The sequence below is a fragment of the Cynocephalus volans genome, chromosome 5 (genome assembly GCF_027409185.1).
Source record: "Cynocephalus volans isolate mCynVol1 chromosome 5, mCynVol1.pri, whole genome shotgun sequence".
NCBI lineage: Eukaryota > Metazoa > Chordata > Mammalia > Dermoptera > Cynocephalidae > Cynocephalus > Cynocephalus volans.
This window is the reverse complement of record NC_084464.1, coordinates 36,245,455-36,262,871: the sequence shown is the minus strand read 5'-3', so window position 1 is coordinate 36,262,871 and position 17,417 is coordinate 36,245,455. Positions and strand designations below refer to the sequence as shown.

At 39.6% G+C, this 17,417-nt stretch overlaps 1 protein-coding gene across 1 annotated transcript in view; it reads left to right on the top strand.

Moving 5' to 3' along the window:
• The first annotated feature begins 2,366 nt into the window (after positions 1-2,366).
• Positions 2,367-17,417, top strand: part of DCDC2 (doublecortin domain containing 2) — a 168,318-nt gene continuing 153,267 nt past the window's right edge. The window contains exons 1-2 of the mRNA XM_063098187.1: positions 2,367-2,659; positions 6,573-6,627. Of these exons, the coding sequence (XP_062954257.1) occupies positions 2,367-2,659; positions 6,573-6,627 (348 nt within the window). The remainder of the gene's footprint in view (positions 2,660-6,572; positions 6,628-17,417) is intronic.

Sequence of the window (17,417 nt, the reverse complement as noted above, 5' to 3'; positions counted from 1 at the left end):
CCCTCAACAGTGTATTCTCCACAACCAACTCACAAAATTTCCCTCTTCTATTTTCTGTCTGTATTGTTCTTTCCTCTTTGGTCTCCCTTTGAAAACTGTTAACTTTCAAGACATTAACGTATTACATGACTTATATAAAAATGTTTCTGCCCGGATTGCAATGTCCCACACATTGACCTTTCACAGTGGTATGACACAGTGGTTAGGGTGGTTCTGGAATAAGAGAACTGGCTTTAAACCCTTGTATGTGACCTGAGGTAAATTTGGTTTCTCTGCATTTCAGTTTCCCCATCTGAAAGAATAATATATACCTCTGAAGATTACTGTGAACATTAAATTACACAATCTAGGTAAAGTGCCTAACATAATGCCTGATACATGGTTAAGTGTTCAATGAATGGTAGTGTAAGGTCACTGAGGAAGGAGACGCTAGCCAGGTAAAGGAAGAAAAGATTTTATTAGCAAGCCGCAAGCGGACCTGCCCTGCTGAGCCGAAAACTGGCGTCAGCACCTAGAGGCAGCGGAGTGTTATTCTTACAGGGATAAGATTGGCGTCTGGCCTAGCCTAGGAAGACGGTCACAATGTTCAACTCCGGATATAGCCTGCTCATGGGAACAGACTTGGGGAGACAGAAACCTTGGGCTAGCCAGGGGAAGCAGTTACAATGTTAACTCTAGGTACAGCTTGCTTAGCCATCTCGCGGGGGCAGAGACCTTGAAGAACGAAATTTAGAGAAATGAAACCGAAGGGTGGGGGCTTTATAAAAATTAGGTTTTCAGTTCCAGGGACCTAACAGGTAGTTATTATTATTTTTATTCATATATGACGAATTAGGAACACCCAGTAATGAAATTTGGACATGACACATAGTAGCAAGGTCTTAGGAAGAATAAAGAGAATACTCGAAGAGATAAGCTGCAAGATTTCAACTTTTTAAAGGGAATTTTCCTGGTTCCATAATGTGCATGCCCCAGACTGGACTGGACAAAGCAACGATTTGCTGAGATTGCTTATGTTCTCAAAACTCCTCTCCCCTATCTTACTCCCTAGACTGATCTAACAATCTACTCAGATGGCATGGATGTGGGCTCTTGGACAGTTATTATATTTATCCATGTAGACTTGTGGCAGTGAACACTTGCCCCCTCCCCACCCCTCACCCCTGCGTAAAGCTAGGCACGTGGCAGGCACTCAAATGACTGCAGGTTATCCTCGGTATCTCCAACTTGTAGCACAAGGCCCGACACACACTAGGTGTCCATTCATTAAATGACGGCAAGATAATGCGACCCAGGTTTACCTTTCATCCCCTAAGCCCCTCACTTTTGCGTCCCTGCGGGAGACGGCCAGCAAAGCCCAAGGGAGCCAGGCGCGCGCCAGGCCTAGTCCAAGGATTCGGCTTCCCGGGCGAGGCTACAGTTACTATGGAAACGACGGGAAATAACAACTCCGTTTCCCCCGGGGCGAGGGAGGCCCGCAGAGGTAACGGCAGCGGGAGGAACAGCAACGCGCCGCCACCTCCGAGTTCACCGCGGTGCCCGCCGAGCCGCCCCGCTGCGCCCCCGCCCCGAGCTCCCGCCCCCGCCACCCCCTCCCCTCACCAGCCCTCCAGTGTCGGTAGGTACCACCGTTGTGGGCGCCTCTCCAGAGACCCCACCGATCGCTCCCCGCCCCCCACCTTTGCCCCACGGGACTCGGTTGCGCGCCGCTCTCCGCTGTGTTCAAATAATGCCCCCACCGGAGCCTCGCCACTGGGCGGCGCTGGTCATCAGGGACGGGGCGAGGGGTTCTGGACACGCGCCCCTTGTCTGTCTCTCTCAATGCACTTTAGGCATTTATTTTTCGGTAAAGAAAAATCTGGGCAACTCCAGCCAGGATCTTAATTTCTTTAATTTGGGAGCAAGCAGGAGAATGAGAAAAGAATTTAAACTGTTCGGAAAGAGTAGCAGATATGACTTTAGAAACTGGGTTTCACCATATTAATAGTGTGTGTGTGCGTTCCCACCTCTCTCCCGTCTACCTTCGCTGGGCTGGCCTGGTTAAAGCCCCTCGCGGGGCTCGCGTTCCGGGGTGGTACACCTTGATTCTGCAGGTAGCATGTGAGACAAGTGTGCGCGCACCGCGAGCGCTGATTGGTCGTGCAGACCCTGGTGAAATACTCGAACGTCCACCGTGAGGCCTGCAGCGTGCAGTGTCTCCGCGGGGTGGACGCCAGGCGCACGGCCGTCCCTCCTCTTTTACCTCTGGGGTTGTCAGTGTCCTGTTCGTTTCAGGACGCGATCCTGCGCTGTGTGCGCTGAGGCCGCTGGGGCAGCGCAGGTGCCTCCGCCTGAGCAGCGAGCTGGGGCGGCGTCCCGTGGGGAAGATGAGTGGCACCGGCGCCAAGTCCAGCCACCTGTCTCAGCCGGTCGTGAAGAGCGTGCTGGTGTACCGCAACGGGGACCCCTTCTTCGCGGGGCGCCGCGTCGTCATCCACGAGAAGAAGGTGTCCAGCTTCGACGTCTTTCTGAAGGAGGTGACGGGCGGCGTTCAGGCGCCTTTTGGGGCCGTCAGGAACATCTACACCCCGCGGACCGGCCACCGCATCCGGAAGCTAGACCAGATCCAGAGCGGGGGCAACTACGTGGCTGGGGGCCAGGAAGCCTTCAAGAAACTCAAGTGAGTTGGTCTGCCCCACCGCCCAGCATTTCAGGGTGCATGCACTACGGTGTGTGGTTGACATGAGAAAGCAATGACCCCATCCCCACACACACTTCAAGTGGGTTGAGGGGCTGTGACTTCGCGGTGCCATGCCTCTCAAAACTCCCGTTGCAGTTGGGGGTAGAGGTTGAAACTGACTGGGGAAGGAATTTCACTTGGGTAGTAGGAACAGACTTGAAATTTGTACATAACATAAATCTTTTAAAAAGTATCCTTGTATGGTTAGTAACCAAACGGACACTTTTGCGTTTTCTTTGGCTCCCCCGCACCCTTTATTTTTTCTTGGAACTCATCCTTTTAGTTTAAATAAAGATTTCTTTAAAATTGCTTCCAGGTATTGGATACTATGTTATCACCAGAGGAGAAAACTGCTCTGCATTTTCCTCCACTGTTTAAATTCTTTCAACCTTTCGTTCCAAGTAAAATTGACAACGCCCCTCTTTTGTGACCCTCCTCCCACCGCCCGCGTGTTTTTCCTGTTAGCATAATGCTTGGAAAAGTTTATTACCTTACTGTACTTGTCTATAAGCTGCCTGATGGTTAGCCCTTCAAGGACAAGGGTCGCTTTTCCACAGTTCCGGGCAACATGTTCTGTGAATTTGCAAACTGTGCTTAGGTCTGTGAAGGGAACAAAGATGAACGAACATGACATCTTATCTTTAGAGCTTCTGCTCTAACAAGAGAGAGACTACATGCACACCAACAATTTTAATGTGAAGTGCAAGTAGAAAAATAAAGTTATGCGGGAGTTGAGAGTTGAGAGTTGGTGGGGGTGGGCATTATTGGACAGGTAGAATTTTGTATTCCATAAGTTTTTTAAAAAAATATTTTATATACCATAGTTTTTTTTGTTTGTTTTGTACAGCTTTATCGAGATATCTTTCACATAACATAAATCCACCCATTTTGGTGGTTTTCAGTATATTCACAGAAGTTGTGCAACCATCCCCACAAACTAATTTCAGAATATTTCCATCATCCCCGAAAGAAACCTGTATCTACAAATTTCCCTTTCCTTCTGTCATCTGGTAATCACTAATCTATTTTCTGTCTCTATGGATTTGTTTAGTCTGGATATTTCATATAAATGGAATCATATAATATGTGGCATTTTGTGCTGGTTTATTTCACTTACTGTAATATCTTCAAGGTCATCCATGTTGTAGCATGACTTAGCACTTCGTTCTTTTCATTGCTGAATAATATTTCATGTCACATTTTGTTTATCTGTTAAGCAGTTGATGGATATTTGAGTTGCTTCACTTTTTGGTTATTATGAATAATGTTTCTGTGAAAAATTGTGAACACATGTTCATTTCTCTTGGGTATATACCTAACAGTGAAACTGCTGGGATCATATGGTAACTCAACATTCCATACTTTTTCATGGAATGATGTTTTAATTGAAACTCATCTTGGGTCCCAGGATAGAAAAAAAAAATCTTTACCATAAATCTATGCTTGTGAATTCTGTTTTTAATAGAATAGGAATATTTTTCCAAATATCATTAAAGTTCTCTAATATCATCCTTCCTTTCCTAAGTTTGTTTAAATTGAGTTCTAGGCATTCTGCTTATTGTTATGCGAGATGTTCTTTTTATGGAAGGTGAGGGATACATTTGGATTTATTTTTCCCTTCCCTGAAGCCTTCCTTAAGTATGCTTTGTCTAACTTTATAGAAAAGAGCTAAATGAATTTAAGCTGTGTGTTCAAAAGAAAGCCAGAATTTAAAACCAAGCGGCTTGAGACTGAGTTGTTTATTAGCTCTCTGTCCTTGGGCAAGTCACTTAACTCAGCTAGTCAGCTTCCTAATACAGAAAAATAACATAACCATTCCCACCTCAACAGGGTGCAGTGAAAAGTACATGGTGTGGCTGTGAATGTGCTTTGTAAACACCAAAGTGCTATATAAACGTAAGGCATCTCTATGTTCAATCCCTTTTATTATATACTTTATTTTTTATTAAATTAGTTAAATTATTATTTATTAAATTATTTCCAATTTTATGGAAATGACAATCTGGTTCAAAATCTACGAACAGCTGACTATTTTAGATACACTTTAGCAATTCATGTTTTCTTTTGTTTATTCACACTACCCATCTCACAAGATAAAAAAGATAAAGTTTCAAACCAAATAGAAAGTGCACTTCAAATCACTCTGTATATGTATGTGTGTATGTATATGTCAGATTTGCATTTTTTTTTGCTTTTAATTCACACACAAAAACCTGAGTTTGTTATAAAAGAGTGTACATGGTTAGTTTTCCATGCTGACAGATGACTAGTTTATTTTGTTTATGTAAAGGAATAGTATCTATGGTTATAATGATACAAGCCAAGAAGATTTAGTATATTACATGCTGACTATATTTGAAGCTTAGCACTTGTAAGTTTATATAACAAATGAAGCAACTGGAAGAACAAAAGAAACTCCAAAATGTATTGAGGGTAATTCGTGTGCTTTCGTTTAGACCCTAAATGATGATGGGGAAGACAGCAAAATATTTTAAAAATGGAAATGATCAAATTCCTGCTTGAATTTCTTTCACTTAGACTTTTCTAATATTTTTGAAACCATAACTAAGCTTTAGGTAGCTATTAACCCTTTATTTTAGAGCAGAGAATTCTAGAGATTATTTTCCCCAAAACTTTCTCTATTCATTTTTTTCTTTTTTCTATTTTTTCTTTTACTTCCCCTTACCCATTCCCCAGCTACTAACTCTTCCCCGTCCCCACAACTTTCCTTATACAGTTTTGGAAGTTGACCCTACTACATTAATCTTGTAAATCTGAGATCACTTTCCTGCACATGAGAGAATATTTTGATATTTCATTAAAAATTGGTCCCTGCAGATTCACCAAGAACCCATTTTATTGCTAATACAGAGGGAGAGTTTACATTGTCTTATGTAACTACTGTTACATAGGAGAAATGTATGATAATATTTAGAGGTTTCAATTATCTAAAGTATTTTATCTCAAAAAGCAAACAACAACAACAAAAACATTTCAATATCCAGAATTAATTCTAATATAAACTGTTTTTGGCAACTCTTCAATTCCAGTAGTTGTGGTAAAGGATCTATCTATCTATGGTTATAAATTAAATGTTAGATTTATATTTTTTAATATTAAAATGTTTATTTAGAACCTTCCATGTATAAAGCACAGTTTTAAAGCACCATTTAAAGCTGGAACCACATCACAGTAATGGACTTACAGCTTGATGTTAACAAAGGAATAGAGTTTTCAGGTTGTGCTTATGCAGTAGCCAAAGAATGATCATTAGTTAATATCTGTAGCAAACAGTAATGGAATAACAGGGATCTCCAGAGGTTAACTAGTATACCCATCTATCTCTTAGCTGAACCAATACCTAAACCATCCCACGTGGCTGAGAATTTCTGTATCCTTAAAGTGCTCTCACAGGGAAAACAATTTCCCAGCCTTTCCCAGTTGTTACACTAATGCGTGCTGTCAGTACTTCCTTTGACCTAAAGTCTGCAATTCATGGAACTATTAAGCAGCTCCACACACAAACCACTCTTTTCATCAAATTCACATAAGAATTTGAAATACAGTACCTGTAGTGAGTAGCTAACTATTAGGGAAAAAAATGTTACCTAATAGGAGAACGTATTTCTAAAACTTCAATTCTCTTGAAGTTCAAGGTAGACGTGTCAGCTCTGGTTGATGATGTTGAAAGCAGTTCTTACTACTACAATTGCTTTTAATTAGTAGCTGTTACATTTTGCTTTAGGTTTAAGTATTTCCTATGTTTAGCTTTACTTTTAAATGATATTTAAAAAGAAATTTGCATACCATTCAAAACCTGTAAAAGCAACGCTTATTGTTTTTTTCCCCTCAGTTACTTGGACATAGGAGAAAACAAAAAAAGACCAATGGAAGCTGTTCATACAAAGGTAATGCAAATACTGTTTTTAAGGTTCAAATAAATAACAGTACCATTTTTTTGGTTGTTGTTTCTTATGGTGTTTCTTAGAGATTTGGAGAGCATTCTAATTATAAGATGAGTTCTCTAGTATATATATATATGGAGCATAATGTTTTAAGGCAAAGATAACCCTTTCTTTGGATCATGGTCAGAAATGAAGAGACTGAATAGGTGTCCTAAGACATGAAGGGTTAGATGCAACATATTCTTATTTTCCCATTTTCTAGTTACATGTTCTTTGGCTGAAATCCATAGAATTTTCTCTGCCACATGGGAAGATTCTGAGCACTGTTACATACATCTTTACCAAAACTACATTCTCCCATGCTAACTTGCTTCTGACAGTTCAGTGAGTGAAATAACCAGGATCACTGCCCTGAGGATTTTAAAAGATGAGTGGGTATCATGTTGGACTTTCTTTGACACCAGGAAAACCCCTTCATTTTAACTGGTATTAAAGTGAAAGTAAAATCAAGTCTTGTGAAATAGATATTCAGAACACCACATTCCACATGGCTTCTGAAACCCTGGTGGAATTTTCAGGTATTTTGTAGGAAGTATTCCTTATTTTGTGGATGACAAAATAGATTAAAAACAAAGTTAAGGCAACAGCCTTAGATGTCCCAGTGAGACAGAAAAAATTGTGGTTAGACCCAGACTGGAACTCTTCACCAGCCCAGACTGCCACTGTTCTCATTTTAATCCCACATAAACAAGCGCTTCTGTTGGGTGAGTTCTGCCGGTGAAGAGGTGGCAGACAGAAAAAGTAGTTTTCCTCACTTTTAGTCCAGAGTCGCAGAGAAACTCTCCTTCAACTCACCATTTCCTCTCACGTGTTTATGCACAGCAGGACCAAATAGGTCCCTCTAGAAAAAAAAAATCATGTAAAAAATTCCAAGTGTGCAGTATTTGAAGAATGTGAGGTTAAATTCATGATTCAAATAATTTGTGGAAAGAGGTGCTGTTCCCAGGCATTGTTTAAAATAATTAATATTTCTGTTTGTATTTTTTATTTTCAATGTGTGTCAAATTGATTGTGAAAGTGATAAGCTTTATAGTCTAAAGTAGACAAAGATATACATTTTTCAGGTTGTGCTTCCGTTACAGCTGAAGAATGACCACTAGTTAATATCTGTAGCAAGTAGTGATAAAGAACAGATTAGTAAACTAGTTCTGGGTGTGACTGAACACCTGCTTGAAGTAGGCTACCTTGCACGACATTGGTGACAGAACCTGGATTTCTGCGATAGAATTTGAGATGTGTGAATTCTTAAAAACTGTGAGCACAGTATCTTTACACTGGATTCTAGTGTCTTTGATGAGGACATCATACCTAATGAATTGCAACAGGTGTGCAATAAATTTATTGAATATACTTTTTTTTCTTAAAAGATTATTCTTAATAACAGAAACAATCACAAGGATGCTAGTTAATTTAACTTGCGAGTTGTTCTTCCACTTTGGGGACAGTAACCATGCTTTTTTTGACATGAGCCTATGCACGAGCCACACACACAAGGTTCTGGTTTATGAATGCACTTCTCACGTGTGAACAATCTGTCCCTTATCTTCAAATAAAAGGCTGTGTCTCTTCCACCCTACTTCTTGCTGGCGACACCCTCCTGCTTACTCTTTTCCTCTTACCACCCTGCATTTCTTTTCAGTCCTTTCCCTCAAAACCTTCCAAAGGGGATGAAAGAAGCAGAATGAGAAACTGCTTGCCCGGTACTCTTCAGCACGCCCCCCAATCACCCAAGCTCGCTCTCCCACTTGCTCGCTGGAGTCCTCTCGCCCCAACCTTCCCCCCCAGTCTAGACAAGCACTGTGTTCCCTCCCCTCACTTCACATTCCCGTTCTCCATCTTCAACACAGAGACCCTCTTTTCCACAGTCCACATCGCAGCCTTCACCTTAAAGCCTGCTTTGAGCAAGGGGAGCCCCTACTTTCATTGCCAGAAAGGGAGTTTTTGGGTTCCCGACATCCCAAAACAGAACTTAGAAAGCATTTTTCCATTGAAATATCACTTTGACTGTTGGTTCTATGATATTATTACTGCTGTTTTAGGTAGAGCATGAGTAAAAAAGGCTTTTGTAGGCTGCCCTGAGAACCTACCTATTGTGTATGTAATTCTTTCTGTGGGGAACTACCTCTCTCTTTTCCACAACTGATTTATAATCAGACTTTTGGAATTAAACAAGTTTATAAGTTAGAGGACTATTTGTGCTCAGAGTTTGAGAACAGACTTGGTAGACACTGGCCTCTCACAAAAATGATAGATTCAATTTTCTTGATCTAAGCTGGGATTTCCTTTCAACATAAGTGTCACTGAGAAAAGACCACACACCTTGTTGAGTACTACTGATGACTGGTATTTTTTGCAGTATGATGACATGTAAGGGGACAGCATCAGGGAATTCATTTTGAAGTAGATTTAGAACATGAATACACAGAATTGGAGGGTTTAAAGTTGTTTAGGAGGGAAGTTTCAGAGCAGTAGTTGCACAAAAAAAGTGTATTCAAAGATGAATCATTAAGAAGGGTGAGTAAAATTACTCATTTACCAGAACTGTGGGCATTTCCCTCAAATCTGAGGTAATTTCATAGTTTGAGTTTTCAGTGATGGGTCTACATAGCGAAAGCTACCACACCAGTATACATGATTGAATTTTCCTAGTTGCTTAAAGCATATTTATTCTAATTATTCCCAGTATATGTTGCTGTAGAAAGACCTTTACATTTTTAAATTATTATTTATTATGAACATATCATTATTATAAATTGTGATTTTTCTTTATGCCCTTGACCTTTGTATTTTTATGCAGAACGTGTAGCATTGAGTCCTAGCCTCTGTGTCTGGGAACCCCCACTGAGTGCTGGGGGTCAGCATTCCTTTTCTTCTCAGCACCCCCACCCAAGTCCATGATATGGTCTAGTTGCTCTTTAGATAGTTAATAATTTAGACAGGATGGTCCCAACTTGCTGACTGCAGGTCACAGTGACTAGAATGTGCATGTCACCTGGACATTCAAAGTTGTTTTGTGGTTTGTGTCATTCCTTTTCTGTTCCATGAGGTTCATTTTTGAAGAACTGAAAGGACAGCTGGTCCTATTCCCCTTCCTCTTTGTGGCCCTATCATGGGGACAAAGGTCCTATAATGGACCTTTTCCACTAACCTGAAAGAAGCACAAGCTTTATTTGGCTAATGCTTTGGGCAGCAGGAGGAAACTGGGGGTGGGGAAGGAGAAAAATAGAGGGAGGGGAACAAAAAGGAGAGAAGAAAAAGAAAGCTGAGGAATAGGGTGACTCTGTGTTGGTTTGTACCTGCTTCAAAGTCAGGGCAGTGTTGTGGGCTCAGAGCAGACTGCCCCTTGTCTCTTTATACACAGGCCCTGCTTTTACTAATATCTGAGTAAAGAGATCTCCTAGACTGCCCTGTGCTCTTACCTCCACTCCTCAGTTAGTTTGTATAGCTCTGTTTTCATCTGTCTTCTTGTTTGCCGCATGTCAGTGGTGGTTTTAATGACAACAGTCTTCTCACCTTCTGACCTAGGTAGCTCATCTCCTTATGCATGACTTCCCAGCCCTCTCTCTGCTTCTCTCAGCTCAACGTCAGATCTCATTCTATGTTTCCATATTCCAAATTGACTTACCAGCTCCTCTCTCTCCCCTTAACCTCAAGCAATCTGTGGGAGTGCTCTGATTCTGCATGTGTGATACCTTTACCAGCCCTCACTTGGCTCTTACCCGTGTGCTTTAACTGAATGTGATTTCTGCTTCCTTTCTTCTTGTTTTTCTACATTATCTGCTTTGCCTCCATGTGATTGAATGTGCAGTAGAGTGGGCAAAGTAAACAAAATGAACAAGACGCGTATGAACTTTTACCTCCAGGAATTCATAGTCTTGCTGAAAATATAGGTGGATGAACATCTCTAGTATGGCATAATAAGCAATTCAGTTTAGTGGATATGGTTTGCATTGAGCTGTTTATTTCTCGTGCTTCTGGCTTTATCATGTAGCTGCAAAGCCATGTGTGGATCCTTCAAATAAAAGCTTCCTTCTGCTTTGACCTAGAGTTGTAGATCCTGCTGTTCATTCCCCTGCCCCATGTCTCATCCGTGTTGTGAATCCTTTATATAATGGCATTCTTAAATAGCTATTTAGAGTGTGAAGTCTGTTTTACTGTGTAAGGGGCCTTGGCACACATTATATACAGAGGGGAAGAGCAGGAAGCTTGACTTCAGAGCACTTATGATGTGCTGGGAACTGAGCAAGGCAGTAGGCATGAAATGAGTACTTCACTGTTCTTGCTCTTCAGGGGTGTAGAGTGTTGGCCAGGAGACAGAGAAATAAAACAACTATGATTATCCAATGGCCTGTGTACTGGGCTAAAGTTTTGCTCAGAGCACTGAGGAAGTACAGATTGGATTAGGGTTGTGGGTCAGCTAGTTTAAAACTTTTTTTTTTTTGAAACGGTTTTAAATATAAGAGAATATTTTATTTTTGGCCTGTTTCGCTTAGATTTTTGGGAATGTCCCTTTCTACAGCTTGAGTAAGAGGAGATTATTTAATACTTATATCTGTGAAAGAGTCAAAGCCTGTCTCCAGCAGAAAGAGTGACAATGAGCTTGGACAGAAAAGAGAAAAAGGCAGGCTTGCAATTAGCCAGGCTCAGAGAATAGACACATAGAAAGTCAGCTGCAAAGTTAGTAGGAAACACCTTTTCATAGTCAAACGGCCCCTGTAAAAAGCCATAAGGGCCCCCTCTTTGAGGGATTACTACCTTCTTACTGCTGACACTCTCAGACTTGCTTTGCTGTTCCCATCTCTTAGTGGGGATCTTTAATTGCTAAACTGCCCTCATCTTGTAACAATCCTTGGTTAATCCCCGCTTCTCCTAAACTCACTTCAAAGACAGCAACCAATCCAGAACTGATTTCTGCTTCTCTTAGGTCCTCCTGAGTCCTTCAGTGAGACCCCCAAGCCCTACAAAAAATCCTCCTCCTTCTTTCTCAGTGTCATTCTACAGCTTCTCCGAGTGCCATCCCTTGCTGCACCAAGTTGATAAATGTGATGTTGTTGGACTACAAGCTTGTTCCTGGTAGTTTTCATCTAATATTGCTTTCACACGTACATCAGAGTTGTCTATTAGATTGTAAATTTCTAGGAGGCCTGCTAATTCTGTGTAGTATCTAGCACCAATGGACTGGTAATAGTTTTAATTCTCTATAGTTTTGATATTCCTTATCGGCCAATTAAGGTAGACGTCCAGCCCTGAGCATGCCTGGGTATTCTGCATTTCACGTATAGGTGTGATATCTCAACTTAAAAGTCTTTAGAGTCACTGCTTATTTAGACTTTGTTTCAGTGATAAAAACTTGTAGTTGTAAAATTGTAGGTATGGTCATAGTTAAAACTTTGTGTGATATGTTTATTATCCCTCTAGTATAATTTGGAGCTACCGAAGGTCCCTGATTTATGATGGTTTGACTTATGAATTTTCAACTTTTCAATCGTGTGAAAGTGATATACATTCAGTAGAAATGGTACTTCAGTACAGTATTTGATAAATTACATGAGATATTCAACACTTGATTATAAAATATGTTTTGTTTTAGATGATCTTGCCCAACTGTAGGCTAATGAAATTGTTCTGAGCACATTTAAGGTAGGCTAGGCTAAGCTATGCTGTTTGGTAGTTTAGGTGTGTTAAATATTTTCAATTTCCAGTATTTTCAACTTATGATAGGTTTATCAGGATGTAACCCCATTGTAGGTCAAGGAGCATCAGTATATGGAATGAATGCTTTTCACTTAAATATTTATTGTGTGCCTGTTATGTCCTAGGCATTGTGATTAACACTTGGCAACTATAGTGGATTGAATTATGTCCTCCCTAAACTCACCGAAGCTTTACGTGTTAGAAACTTAGCCCCCCTGTGACTGTTAAGAGGGTGGGAAATCCTATTGTGATAATTGAAAGGTGGAGCCTCGAAGAGGTGATTAGATTGTAGGACCATGTCGTAGTGAATGGATTAAAAATGGTGGTCAGGGGCACGGTTCTGAGGGCTTTAAAAGAAGAGGAGAGTCTGTTTCACTGCTTTCTCTGCTCCATCATTTTCACAATGTGATTCTCTGCCCTCACTGAAGTCACCACCAAAGAAAGCCTTCACTAGATGTGTTCCCTGGACTTTGGATTTCCTAGCCTTAGAAACCGTAACCAATGCACTTTGTTTTCTTTATAAAATGACCAGTTCTGTGTATTTTGTTATAAGCAACAGAAATGGACTAATAGAGGAACCAAACAAACATGATCTTGTCATGTCCAGGCTTACTACTCTTCAGTCTTCTTGCCTGGCATGTCTTGATTTTAACTCTATCAGTGTTGGTCTTTGTTGCAGAACTTCTTGAAAGGCAGCCTTCTTTGATTCAAGAGCTATATTTTGGGTGCTAGGTAAGCAAGTTTTTAAACTTTATTAAGGAAAATAAGTCAGAGAAAAATGGAACTAATTTTCAAGGTGTAATAAATACTTAATTCCTAGAAAATAATCTCCATTTTCCTAGAGTTATAAACACCTAAACTACTAATTATAACCTGAGTAATAGCTGGGGTGGTTTGTCTCCTTATGATCAGGATAAAGTTGGCTTAAATCTCCATTACTTAACTTTTGGGGTGGCCAACATTCTTCCCAACATTCCTGTGAATCCCTGCAAGGATCGTTGTCTCATGCTCACCTGTCCGTCCGAGATTCTGCTTCCAAAGTATTGGTTGAATTTATAGATTCACTTGTTCCTTTACAGCTTGTATCTAAGACATAAAACCAGAGATGATGAAATCCTTTCATCGATGTTCACAGAAATACCCCACTCACACAAGTTTGTTTGCGGTGAAATTTACCATCAGTTTGTAGAAATGGAGTGAGTTTTGTAGGTCATGTAGAAGTGTCAGAAGCTCAAAACTTATGAGGCTTCCCTTTTCTTTTTTTTTCTCTCAATCAAAGAACATTTATTTAGTGTCCGCCAGGCACTGGGGTTATGAAGAAAGCAAACTTCTGCCTTCAAGAATCTTAAAATAAGCAAAGTTAGTAATTACATAATTAATGTCTAATGTTAGTAATTACATAATTAATGTCTACTATAGTTAGCACACTAGTTTTTGCTATATCAAATTTATGGTAATATATATATAATTCAGATTAATTTTGACAGCACTTATATATATAATATTAATAAATAAATAATAATTATGGTTTTTTACATTCTAAGGTGATGTGGTGGAGAAGAGAAGGGGGAAGGAAATAGGGTGGGAGAAGGAGGAAGGGGGTGTGTGGTTGAGGCCTGTGGCACCCCCTCATTCCTGCAGGGGAGACCAGTGGGCTTCCAGTGGTGGCTCAGTGGTCATCACTGGGCTGGTTGTGGGTGTCAGGGGAGGGGGTGAGGCCGAGGCCCTCGGTCCCCCACCGCCCCAGCTCAGAAACCTGGGGTGCTTCCTGCAGCGAGACTTCCCTATTCTTAAAAATAGCTTTGCCTTATATGCCAACTCAGGCTTCAGGCTTTGGCCATGCTTTTTGGTGACCTCTCTCTTTTCTCCCTCTTCCTGTCTCTTTTCTGCTCTATCCCCACTCCAAGTTCCTATTGCTTTCTTTCACAAAAAATTATTATTTTTTTAATTTCTAAAAATTTTAAAATTTTATTTTTTAATTGACATGTAATAATTGCACATGTTTATGGGGTACAGAATAACATTTCAATACATGTATACACTGTGATGATCAAATCAGGCTAATTAGCATATCCATCACTGTAAAAATGTATCATTTCTTTGTGATGAGAACATTTGAACTCCTGTCTTCTAGCCATTTAAAAATATACAATAAATTATTACTAATTATAGACAACTAGCACTACTATAGAACACGAGAATGTATTCTTCCTATCTAGCTACAACTCTGTATCCATTAACCAACTTCTCCTTCTCTCCCGTTCTCCTGCCCTTCCCAGCCTCTGGTTACCTCAATCATGTCATTTGTGGCAGCATGGATGAGCCTATTGATTTCTGAAAGAGAACCTAGGGCTTCGTTTTGTTTCCTTGAATCTTGATAATCTGTAGTCTCAGAGTCAGTAATAAAGATAATTTTTACCCACTTCTTTACATTTTAAAAAATCAAGGGTCTGTTTTGGGTTTCCCCTTCTTTTATCTGGTCTTCCTCATCTGCTGGTGGAGGTGCCAGTTAGAAGTGAAATGACAGGTAAGAAACGAGAGCAGAAGGCCAGCCTCACCTTATTCGCAGTGATCTGTCCATGAATAAGTATGCTATCGACAGTTTGGAAAAATGCTGCCTTAAAAAGAAATCTGTAAGTTAAAATCAGAAGTAAGACCCCAGTGAAAGTCTTTCCAAAGAATGGCAGCCTCCTTGTTGGATAAGCAATCCTGTTGAGTCCTCTTGAATACACCTATATCATTTTGAACATTCATTTATGGAAAATTTATATAAACGTATCTTCTTAGTGGGGCAGGGAACTTCACGAGTACCATGGAGAGGAGAAGAAAAGGAAGAGAGTGATTGAAACTGCAAAACTTTGCCCTCTCTGAAAAGTTTGTGGGAACCCAAGTTGTACTTTAGGTCGGTTACTCAGATGAATGTCCTTACGGTTTTGAATATCATTATTAAAACTTCACATTTCAGTTAATCATTATGCATAATTCCTAATGAAACATACCATGAAATTTGCTACTTAAAGGCTTTTGGCTGGGAATGGGATTCTAGACATTAAATTGAGTGTAATTATTAACCTTGCAAAAAAGGCATGGGGACTATGTGGTTTTAACTCATTAATCTTTAGCTTCAATATTCTGGGTTTCAAGGGGGTTGATGGGGGAACTACTAAAGAGTTAAACTCCTAAATATTTCTTTCTTTAACTTGAGGAGAGCTTTCCAGATAATGTCACTCAGGTTTACTAATTTATTAAAGAATCATAGAAAATAAAACCTACTTTTGTAAATTCTTGCAGCAATAATTGAAATCCTTTCCCAATCTTTTATACCTTTCCTCCATCTCTCTAACATAACTGCTAAGTAAGAAGCATTCTTTAAAGGAAGCCAGTTCACATCAGTGACCATGGTGATCCCAAGGTGTGTATGACCTTGCCAAGGTTCTATAAGAGTTTCATACTAAAGAACAACTGGCTACATTTTATTTTTCTTTTATACTTTCTTGATTTACCTTTTTTCAGTATTGAGCTCTGTGTGTGTGTGTGTGTGTGTGTGTGTGTGTTTGAATAAGAGTGAGAAAGAGAAAAGATGTCAACCTGGAAAATGTTAGTCTAATGAGAAGTACCCATCAATAACCCTAAACAGCTATGATCAAAAGCTAAAAGGTTGGTGATTTTTAGTTTGGCTGTTGACATATTATGGCATTTGTTCTAAATGTTGTGCATCCTCTCCTTGACATTTAGATATGATTTTAGGGAATATAATATCTGTGAAATTGGCAGACATGCATATTAGAGCATGTATAATTTTTATTTATAGTAATAAGCTGTTTTAAGCAAAGAGAGAAATTTAATAAATAAACATTTAGAAATTAACTAACCTTTGAAGAAAAAAATAGGAAAAGTATCTAATAAAATAGTTAAATTACTAAATAAATGTGTATATTTAAGAGTACTGCTTATCTGTCTTTCTGTGTGTGACTGGCTTATTTCACTTAGCGTAATATCCTGCGGGTTCATCCATGTTGTTGAAAATTACAGAATTTCCTTATTTTTATGGCTAAATAAGCATGAGTGTACTTATATGTGGGATCTAAAAAAGTTGAACTTGTAGAAGTAGAGGGTAGAATGGTGGTTACCAGGGGCTGGAGAAGGGGACCTGGGGAGTGGGGAGATGTTGGTTAAAGGGTACAAAGTTTCAGTTAGACAGCAGGGACAAGTTCTGGAGATGTATTAAACAGCATGGTGACTATAGTTAATAATAAGGTACTGTATATTTGAAAATTGCTAAAAGAGTGGATTTTAAATGTTCTCACTACACAAAAAAGTATGTGAAGTGATGGATATGTTAATCAGCTTTATTTAATACTTCCACAATGTACACATATATCAAAACATTACCTTGTCAATTAAAAGGAAATAAAAATACCACTTCATTGAAGTATCAGACTATTCTCAATAAAAATTTCATTTAAGTTCCCACTAAAATAAGGTCCTTTTGGCAACTCTAACAGCAGCACCTATTGAAAAGAAAAGAGCTTGTTTTCTTAGACGGCATGGCATTCAGAGACATAGATGAAGTTTTAGGAATATGTAGTATAATTTGAAGTTCTGCCAAGGTATACCAAGCTTTTGGTTGATGACAGTTTAAGTACTTGTACGTCTGGTAGAAAATCAATATTCAGGTTCACATTTCAGGATAATATTTAGAATGAGTTTATTGGGTTTTCTGGTGAAGTCAGAAAAACTATTTTTGATGAAAGTATGATTATGTCCATATGGTAGGAATAATAGGAAAATGTGACTAAATAAATAGCACCATCTAGCCATGGAAAACAAATAAATTATGCTCAACCTTTTATTAAATGCTGTTGATGTATGATATCACATTTTCTCAAGAATACCGACCATGTCTGATTTCACATTTTCTCAAGAGTGTTTACCAAGAGCCTGCCAAATTCCATGCAGTGGGCTAGGTCCTAGCCATACACATATAAAAAGATACTTATGGCATACCAATTGTTGTAGGAGCACTCTGGAAAGACTTT